The 10,273-nt window shown below is 43.9% G+C and overlaps 2 protein-coding genes across 4 annotated transcripts in view; both read left to right on the top strand.

Annotated features, from left to right (window-relative positions):
• The window catches only part of pde6d (phosphodiesterase 6D, cGMP-specific, rod, delta), an 818,526-nt gene that overhangs the window by 635,782 nt on the left and 172,471 nt on the right, over positions 1-10,273 (top strand). The window lies entirely within an intron of this gene.
• The window catches only part of trip12 (thyroid hormone receptor interactor 12), a 32,718-nt gene continuing 23,727 nt past the window's right edge, over positions 1,283-10,273 (top strand). For 2 of the 3 annotated variants that reach the window (XM_010773448.1, XM_010773446.1), the window contains exons 1-6: positions 1,283-1,382; positions 1,480-1,575; positions 1,669-1,761; positions 1,852-2,013; positions 2,830-2,898; positions 2,984-3,149. In XM_010773448.1, coding sequence (XP_010771750.1) covers positions 1,362-1,382; positions 1,480-1,575; positions 1,669-1,761; positions 1,852-2,013; positions 2,830-2,898; positions 2,984-3,149 — 607 coding nt within the window. In that variant the 5' untranslated portion in view covers positions 1,283-1,361. The remainder of the gene's footprint in view (positions 1,383-1,479; positions 1,576-1,668; positions 1,762-1,851; positions 2,014-2,829; positions 2,899-2,983; positions 3,150-10,273) is intronic. The other variant, XM_010773447.1, reaches the window with a different exon arrangement.

Here is a 10,273-nt window from a genome sequence, read left to right as displayed (position 1 = left end):
CATAGGGTTTTGGAAAATAGCTGAAATAAGGTCTGAGGTTGAAACACATCTAAGAGACGGATCACGTTTTGTTCAGCCGGATCATCTCCACATGTCTACTTTTATAATGTTTTAATCATAAATCTAGTCGCCAGAAGCAAAATGCTAACGTTATGCTATAAAGGAACTACAGCAGGGTCGCTGCTTCAACGTCACGCCAACTTCAGATCCATATCCAAAACTACAGACTCTAAATGGTACAAGTTGAAGCGTTTGTTTGAACCGTTTGCAGGAGGCAGTGACTTGCTTTCAAGCAGAACAGGGCAAACAAACTTTGAGGAGTGTTTACGTGTTCGGTGTAATGACGTACAGAATCAGAATACCTTTATTAGTCCCACGGTAGTTACAGCAGGAAAAAGAGCCACAGGCAGCTTAATGTTGCATATGTTAAATATGTGACATGCATTTAAAAAAAGTACTAAGTTATGATATCATTAAAAAATAAAAAGTTACATAATTAAAAAAAAAACACATCCTGTAACAGTTCTTAAGATTTAGGCGGCATGTGCACATTTTGAACATAGTTTGTTGGTATTTAGCAGCAAGGGGTGATATAGTCTGTTGTGGTTTGTGTGGGGGTTGGGCGTCAACTAGGGGCTGTGCTGGTTGTATAGTCTGACCGCTGCAGGAAGGAAAGACCTGCGGTACAACATCCTCGACAACTTCTGTAGTCCTATTCAGCCACTTGTTAACAACCATAGTTTTTCAGACACGTCAACTCTTCAAAAATCACCAGTGGGGTCACAGCCAGGGGCGCCGTAAGGGGGTAAAAAGTTAGGACGATTCTAAGGGCCCGTGACTGACAGGGGTCCAGATAATTTTTGAACATTAAGAAAAACATTTTTAAGTAACCAATGTGATATATTTTCATGGGGCCCAAAATCCCTGGTCACTGCTGATGTATTTAATGTCGTAGAACAAAACGTGATCCGTCTCTTAAATGTGTCTCAACCACAGACCTTATTTCCAGATATTTTCCTAAATCTATGAAGACCAGGGAACCAGAAGTGGTAAAATGCTTACTTCCGCGTTTTAGGACGCGTCACTGTGGCACTCTATATCATGACTATTTAAAAAAAATTAAAAACGGTTTGAATAATATGTCACTCTCAGTGATATTGCGTTGCGTGGTTTTATTACATAAATAGATATTTGTACCAAGTGGACTTTAAGGTCTTCTCATTCTGAATTGTGCGATCAGAACGCTTTTCATAGAAAATGAAAAATACTTTTGTTAAATGTTGTTCCTGTGATCTTTGACTACCACTACTCTAATTCCAAATGAACATTCTACTTTTCCTTCACAGATTACACTGTTGCAAATGGAGCATAACTTTGATATTGTGAGTATTAATGATATTTCTTTAATTATTGCTCATTGTTTGTGTCTTCTATTCTTTGTAATGCCTGTTTATTCATGCGTGTGATCCGTGCCCGCAGATGAATCACGCCTCTCGTGCACTCACGTATATGATGGAGGCGCTCCCCCGCTCCTCTGCTGTGGTGGTCGATGCGATCCCTGTCTTCCTGGAGAAGGTAAGACACCACCTCTCTGTCCTCGATCGCTTGTTCATTTGCAACGGTGTCTTTTTGATATGCTAATGCCTTGTTCCACCTCGGTGTGTGCAGCTGCAGGTTATCCAGTTCATTGACGTAGCAGAGCAGGCCCTGACCGCCCTGGAGATGTTGTCAAGGCGACACAGCAAAGCCATTTTGCAGGCTGTAAGTGTCCTTTTTGTCTTCCCCCTTAAATTGTCCTGTCTGTCCGCCACAATGACGCTCAGCAACACTGTTTTCATGTCCTGCTCACAGGGGGGCCTCGCTGACTGCCTGCTGTACCTGGAGTTCTTCAGCATCAACGCTCAGAGGAACGCCCTGGCCATCGCAGCCAACTGCTGCCAGAGCATCACTCCAGACGAGTTCCACTTTGTTGCTGATTCTCTGCCACTGTTGACTCAGAGACTCACACACCAGGTGCGTTTATTCTCCAAGTCACACAAGTATAAAATGCAACACCATCACAGCAGGGGTTCGACTCTAGTGGAGTTCTCATTCCAGGAAAAACATGTTGGAAATAAGAAGCCAAGTTATACCTTAATGGGTTTGTTCATTGTTTTCACATCAATGAGGGAACGAGGCCTGCGTGTACCATTCTTATTAGCTTTGTACATTTATATGACCACTGAAAGAAAAGTCGATACAAACAGCATCTTAATCGCATTAAGGAAGTAGGGGATGGAACATTGTATGACATGTCAATTTAAATGGAGATCATATACAGATAAAGAGAGAATAAATGTTGTATGACCTGTGTGCTTAGTCATGTGTTGAATGTACACAGTTCAGTTTGCCAGGAACTACATCAACAGTTGTTCCTGATAGTTGTTCCCATCACAAAGATCTGCACTGATGTACTCTGGCTCAGTTTGTAGAAGTTGTATGAGGAGTAAATAATGCCACAGTTGCATAACAGAAACAGATTGTAAGTCACACAGCTGGATTTCTGTAGGCATAAAAATGTAGCTTTGCCTCAATATTTTCGTGTTTGATCGTAAAATAGAAACACTTGAAATAGTTTTGTAGTTAGAGCCACTGAGGTGCCGCTTTGTCAACATAATTGACGCACACATGAGCTTGTCTGAAGAATAAAAGACGGATAAGAAATGTTCTACACTCAGTCCATCTATTTTCCAATTACTGTTGTCCTTTAAACTGGAATCAAGTCATTTCTTTCAGGGTAACTTATTGTAGAGATTCACTAATGGCTATATTCCTAAACATTTCTTTCAGGATAAAAAATCAGTCGAAAGCACTTGCCTCTGTTTCGCCAGACTGGTGGACAACTTTCAGCACGAGGAGGTTTGTAAGACTTGCCACACTGTTTGCTGTGTTTGTGTTGACTGCTATCGAACTCCCGACGTTCAATATTACTGTGTACGCACAGAACCTTCTGCAGGAGGTGGCGTCCCGTGACCTGCTGACCAACATCCAGCAGCTGCTGGTGGTGACGCCTCCGGTGCTCAGCTCGGGGATGTTCATCATGGTGGTGCGCATGTTCTCCCTGATGTGCTCCAACTGCCCCTGCCTGGCCGTCCAGCTTATGAAACAGAGTGAGTAACAGACACACACAAGCAAATGTTCAAACGAGAATATAGCATACAATTGTACTGTATGTTCTCACTACACAGGGTGTTGTTGTGCTCAGTTACTAGGGCTGCTCAATTAATCGTATTTTAATCGCAATTACGATTTTGGCTTGCAACGATTATGAAAACTATAACATCGAAATAAAACGATTTTTTCTTTTTTTTTTAAATGTGTATTTTAATTTTATTTTTTGGTGTTTTTCAGTTGAGTTATAATTAAAGTTAAGGGTAATAAACTGTTCAAAACATACCGTTCAACATTTTTTGCAATAAATTGATTTTTTCAAAGTAAATGGATAATCGTTTTTAATAATCGTGATATCAATTATTGACCCAAATAATCGAGATTATGATTTTTGCCATAATCGACCAGCCCTATCAGTTACTAGAGATTGTAGCCTTTAATTGGTTTGCACTGGAAATCTAATCATAAAGTTCAGTTGAGGCTGGGGTATAGTAATTCACTTCAGAACACTTTGTTGTTAGTATTCTCATGGACAGCGCTTAAAATCCTGAAGCAAGAATACATTTAAATGCTTTTGGACAGAATAAATACGTAAAACATATTCTCAATCTGGTGGAAGCCGTGGACGCTGTAAAAACGACACCAGACCATCTGGCCGCCCGGCTAAGAAGGTAACTGGATGGCCTACTGCCTGTCAGCCTTCCATCTGTCACAGAACTTATCTCGTGCCCTCAGTTGGGTCATTGCGCCGTTGTGTGTGTTGGAGGAGGGTCTCTGTAGACAGGAAAGTGCGAAGGAAGGGCAGATGTTTTTTGCGGCTGCTTACTTTCAAAATTCTAGCGGCACTCCAAGCTGGTTTCTTCCTTTCTTACCTACCGTACCCTTAACGTGAGCAGAATATATTCCAGGGTCTCAAGTCTTTGGAGAATATTAGAAATGCAGGACAATGACCTTCAGTCAGCGGTTAGCGCGACACGTGAAAGTCTTGCTACAAGCTGGTAAGCTCGGCTAGTATGGTCAAGAGCAAAAGTAACGTGTAAGGTTGTTATATTAATATGGCTTAAAGAAGCGGTTGTATCTGTGTGTGTTGGTGCCACATGCTGAAGCTTAGACATCCCCCGAGTACATGGATTGAGCGTTTCAGTACCTCGTGGTTAAGTCATTGAATCATCTGGATGTATTGAAATGTACTGGTTGGTAATAATCATAAATGTGTTTGTTTGACCTTTTACTTCTCAACAGACATAGCAGAAACCTGCTTGTCCTCTTGGTGGTGCATCAAAGGCAGGCTCCAGGAGCAGAGGTAACTGGCTACCCGCAGCCCCCAGGAGCTCTACTAACTGACCTCCCTCAGTATGGTAACATTCTATTCACCTTTGAGTCAACCTGGGGGGGGGGGATGGGTCAGAGGGTCTAGGGTTGATCCCCGGGCCTGCTGTCAAGTGTATACACATGTCCCTGAGGCAACCAATTACTCAGCTCCCGTAGGATATGTCCCACGTGTGCAGTGACTTAGATTGTATGTCAAATATGTTCCACAAATGTTGAGTGTCAGCTTCTCCGTGTGCTGTAAACGCACGGCGCGATACAGAAGAGTTTGCGCTTGAGTACCTTGGATCTGACAAAGATAACATTGAGTCAAATAGGTTTAACCCTTAAGATGCACGAGTGACTGGGACCCTACACTCTTCCATAAGCGGGTTCAAAAAGCGAACACTATTAGACATATGTGTTTTTATGCCCATTTGTCATTTTTCGTCATTTGGTTAAGAAATAACACTTCTTGTTTTACATTTTCAAAAAAACGTTTGAAAGGGATTGAGTTGATGCAAATATCTCCGCTATTCTGAGACCCTCACAGTATTCTTAATCCTTTTCAAAACTCATCTCTTCTCCCTCTTCTGTACTCATACCCACCCCCATCCAATCCATGTCCGTTGATCTAGTGGGATAGTCCTATACCCCCCACCCTAAGCCTTCGCGGGGGTATAGTTGTAAAGCGAGGGTGTGTTGAGTCGCGTTGTCATAACCCTTACAGGACATTAATTATATGTATGTATTATTTATTATGGTATATGTATGTATACTGACAGGTATCAGATCCTTGCGTTAGTAAAATAATCTCCTGAGAGGTGTCACGTGTGATGTAGTCTGTGTGGTCTACAGGTGGAATGTATCCTGACAGGCAACAGGTGATAAGAATCAGGAAGGATCCCATAGAAATGCAGGCGAGGGCTCACTTTTTGACCCACTTATGGAAGGCTTGGGGTTTTTTTGATTAATATCCATTTATGATCTTACATAATTTTATTTGTGTTTTATTGGCTATGATTATCTATTAATGCATTGTGTATATGTATGTCTGTGTTTGTATATATTGTTTAAAATATATATTTGTATCCGTTTAATATGTCTTGTTCTCATTGTATGTTCCGCGTTCTTTTTCCCATATGTTCGTACTGCTCTCTGTGTTTATAACGTGTTGTGCTTATCTTATGTGTATTTTTAGCTGACGTGTGAGACAGTCGCGTTATCTTTCTATGGGCTCTTATTGCTCGTGTCCTGCGCGCTCTCTCTTCTCTATATTATATTTAGCTTGGCGCGGTTTGCTTCAGCATGGATCTATAGCTGGTCTGTTATGATGTGAGTCTTTTGTTTTGTCTGTATGTATATATTTGTGGATTTCGTGTAGTGTGGTCTCTGATGAGTTCTAGAACGATGTTTGTGGTGTTGTTTATGCTTTGAGTTTATGTGTCCTCCCTATCTTTGGTGAACTCGTTGGCTATGTTATTGTTTTTTTTTTTTTTTTGTCGGCGCTGGATGGTCGGACCGTTTATAGTTTGAATAGTTGAAAAAGTTGTGTGAGTCTGAAACGCTATGCTGGATACGGAGTACAGTTTGACACAGCACAGTTGTTCTGTTAGTCACTATTCACTAAATGGTTACTCACTTTGAATACGTTTATGCAAATATGCAACTTGGTTTGTTGATATTTATATATATTTTGTAGTTTCTCTTCTATATATCAGCCATTCTTTGTTCTTGATCTCTCTCATTTTTGTCCCCTCTGTGCACGAACCGCTTACATAATGCGCGTAATTACATTAAAACACCTGGGCTTATCAGTCCAGTGCGGGCCTTTTGTGTATGTATGTCTTATAATTTAGCTGCTGCGTTCTAGTTTGGGTGCGCGCTTATAGTCCAGAAAATTATGGTAATTACAAAGATACTTCACGCACAAACCAGACCTCAGCGGGGGTCAAAAAAGAGCCCACTCTAGTGCAGCTAAGGTTAAAGAAAACATGATCAAGATTAGTACAACAATGGTATTATCTCTCTGCTGCCCGCCCTCCGTTGCTGCCCTGGGCAGTGAGCTGGATGCCCTGCTTCCCAGAGCGAGGGCATCCTCTCGTGCGGTGGAGTGTGATGCTGAAGACGCAGCGCTCAGACCACAGGAGGGCGCGTAGTCTGGCAGTGGAGGGGCCGCGGACTGTTGTCTCGATTTCTCGCGCTGTCGTGATCTATTGTTCTTTTTATTATATGGTTTTTGTTTTATTCATTTCCCCCACTCTGTTGTATCGTCGTTTTTACTACTTCTCCGTATATGCGTATATCTTTTTTTGATATTGGTGTATTTTCTATGTTGAAATGTTGTTTTTTTGTTATTAGTGTTCTGTGCGATAATCGCGTAATATAGTTTAATCATCGAGTAAATAAGAAACCGAATTGTTTTTATTTTGTAATTAGTTCGTAATTCTATTAAGCTTTATGGTTTTTTTCGAGTTGGAAGGATACGTATGAACGGTCAGTGGTGAACTGTTAAATCAACATAGTTGTTCCGCATTTTTTGTTCCTGTAAATAAAGGCGCATGTTTTCACAGTAAATGGAGTAATGTTTGTTTGTTAATAATCTGATTCATCGAGTTATTTGACCAAATATAATCGTGATTTATGATTTTTACCCATAATCGCACAGGCCCTAGTTGACAACTATAGGAAATTTCAAATTAAAGGAATATGTATTAAAACTCAGTAACTTTTGGAGGTCCTTCATTACCACAACAACTGATTTGACATTTTGAGATATTCATTGACAACATTCACGGATGGTCTTAGTTTACTGTGAGAGATCTCGTCTGAGATAGCACTGTGTACTCACACGCACACCAAATGGGGCTTATCGGACTGAGGGAAGCGATACTGGCATTGTTCGGTAGATCGATCTGATACCTTATGTCATTGCCCGGGCAGACAGGCTGAGCACCAAGAACGGGGAGGAGTGAGATCAGCTCTGTGCAACCGTGGCACGTGTCGCTTCAAACCCACGATGGACTCTTACTGTACATGCAGCGCAGCAGATCGAACCCTCCACTTCGCCGCCGAACAGCATCACCGTTCGCGGCGCTATCCAGAGAACCCCGCGCGCCATCCTCTCGCTCAAACCACGCGTAACTGGCCACACATCTACGCTTCCAGACCTCTAGAGATGTGTCAGTGTGTAGGCAGTGCTGGCGGTCACCCTAAGGCGCTACAGTCTTGTTTGCTCCCTCTCGTCGTAGGTTGTTTTACTTGCCTTGTACCGGTGAACTTCAGCAAATAGACTGTATCTCTGTTTATCGTGCTACATCGTCCACACAGTTTTACTGTAAAAGGGCTATAGGTCGTTATAAATGGGTGTTCGTACGGATAATTCATTTTTGTTGGTACGCTACCATGTGTTTGCCGCCGGGGGACCCACAGTTATGCGGATATAAACGACCAATAAATAAGTGCGGCAAGGTGGTGGGCTCTCCGATCTCCGCGGGCCGTGTTTGCTCCCAGCTGGAACACGGAATGGGGGTGGGTTGTTGTTTCACGGTGCAGTTAAGGTTGGTCGCTATTCGCTAGCTTTTGTGCCGAGCGTTGTCAATGACAAATGCTGACACATCCCGCCCCCTGCTCATACAAGTCGCGGGTAGTTCGCCTCAGTTGATTGGGCGTTAATCTCCAGAAAAGCTAGTTCGCCACCAGCCGGAGATGGAGTTACGGGTGGCAACACTTCTCATTAACTCTACATCTCGTTAGAGTAATGCTCACAACTGAGGTGTTTTCATGCTGCTCTTGCGTTCGGTTATAAAATGAATCTATATACATATTGGCTGCTACGCGGCTGCACGCCGTAGGTGTGTGCTATGTGGGCATGTGTGTGATACCGCCCGACTCCCTCCCCTCACAGACGAGACTCTGCCGGTCAGACCCGGCTAAAATGCTGGTCATTCCTTCAGTGTAGAACGCAAATCACGCATAAGAATCACAAAACTATATTATCTGAGTCAGAACAGTTATCTCTCGAGTTCAGTTTTTAGTGTACCGTAGAGAGATAAGTCGATTAACCTGACAATGTTATATGTTGGCTATATCGCTGTACGAGGCCTACCAAGTCGTTGCACGGCTTCCCTTCATCCGTTCGGCAGCATCGTAATTGTGGATCAATACAAGTTGATGGTCAGGGTTTTTCAGATATTCGCTAATATGAGAGAAGAGGCTTAGCAGGTATTAATCTGGAGACGGAGCAGCACGCTGCAGTCGTGTCTGGTTGAAGTTTTTTTTCCAGTTGTTGCATGTGTGAACCTCATGTCGTGGTTCCAGGCGCCCGGGATTCCACCGTCTGCGCCGCGTTGATCAGTGCGCGCGGACGGTTGTTCCGACGCTCCTACAGCGTCCATACCCGAACCGTTTCAGGAAGCGGAGCGTCTATGTCGCCTGCGGCTGGGCGCAGCTTTTGCTTGAGTGTCTGGCACCTATTTCCGTGGGAACCGAGGCACCCCGTCCCTTTGTATGCAGACATCAGGTTCATCAGTCCATCATATCGTTAGGGTGAATACGCTTGCGACAATGTAGAAGCGACAGTGAGATCAAAGTACTGCTCGTTGCATGTGATTTCTCGCTGAGGTAAAATCGCGTACATCATGCAGTTGCATCAAGCGCTCGGAACTGACTAATCCTTATATATAATTTACAGTGTTCTGTAAACCAGGCGAGGTAGAGAACGCAATCATGCATTTCTCTCCCTCCTTACTTGAACAAATCGTACTCGAGGGACAGGGTCTGTAAACAATGAGTTTTATTTGTGATCTGAGTGGATCTCTGACCGGTCCACTTCCTGATCTGTGCGCTATGGGCAACGCTCCGTGCGAAAATAAACCAGCCGCTTATTTTTAGCGGAACCCGGAGCGCCGAGACTCGTTCGCTGAGCGGCCCTTCTATCTCCGTAACAGCGCGCGCGTGGGTCTCGGTGGAATGCACCCTTTGACTAGTAGTCGCGTGGATTCGGCTCTTGAACTGCGCCGGTGACCGCGCCGTAACGCGGCGGCAGGACGGAGCCCGGTTGGGATCCTACGGGGTAACGCAGCCTCTCGCATCCAGATCGTGTGTTTGTGGAGACCGTGAGTTTAGAGGCAGTGAATGTTGATCTGTTTGCTGTCCCGTCCTGCAGGGGGGTCACCAGGAGTCGTCGGAGGGAGACGCACGAGCGCCAGTGATGAGGATGACCCCGGGAGCGCTCCTGGCTAATGCCTTTATCAGAACTCTGGTTCGGGGTCGCGTGTAGCGTAAGGGTGTCTACAGCTCGTGCAGGCCGGCCGCTGGCGTCAGACACGAGTGCCTTAGACCCATCCTCAGATCATCTGTCTGTGTGATGGCAGAGGCTGTGAAGGAGTGTGGCTTTGTATGTATTTTCTCTGTTCTATGTGAGACTATCTGTCTATGAAGTCTTTGATTATTCACTTTAACATTACAGGCAGGAATTTGTATTCAAGCACGGAAGACACAAAGGAGAAAAAGGTAAGTTTCAATTGAAATGGACCTTTCTTCTTGTTTTGGCTGTCCCAGTCACATCGGCCTCCATGCTGTCCAGGCCAGACTTGAAGATTGTAGTGGGCGTTCTCTGCAGACTGGGCTGAGATCCTCATGCAGACAGACTGCCGATTTTCTTTTCAGTGTTTATTCAGGACGAGGCAACGGTAGTTAACCCCGCATGAGCCACCTTGTTAGAAATCTCATTGTTTAAAGCAGAATTTTTCGCACTTGGCAAGATCGTTGTCAGTTGTTGAATCACCTTCCTCTGTATTTTTATATATGTTTT

The sequence above is a fragment of the Notothenia coriiceps genome, unplaced genomic scaffold (assembly GCF_000735185.1).
Source record: "Notothenia coriiceps isolate Sejong01 unplaced genomic scaffold, NC01 NC01_scaffold00012568, whole genome shotgun sequence".
Taxonomy (NCBI): Eukaryota; Metazoa; Chordata; class Actinopteri; order Perciformes; family Nototheniidae; genus Notothenia; species Notothenia coriiceps.
Note: the sequence above shows the minus strand (reverse complement) of the source record. Positions and strands in the feature narration are given on the sequence as shown.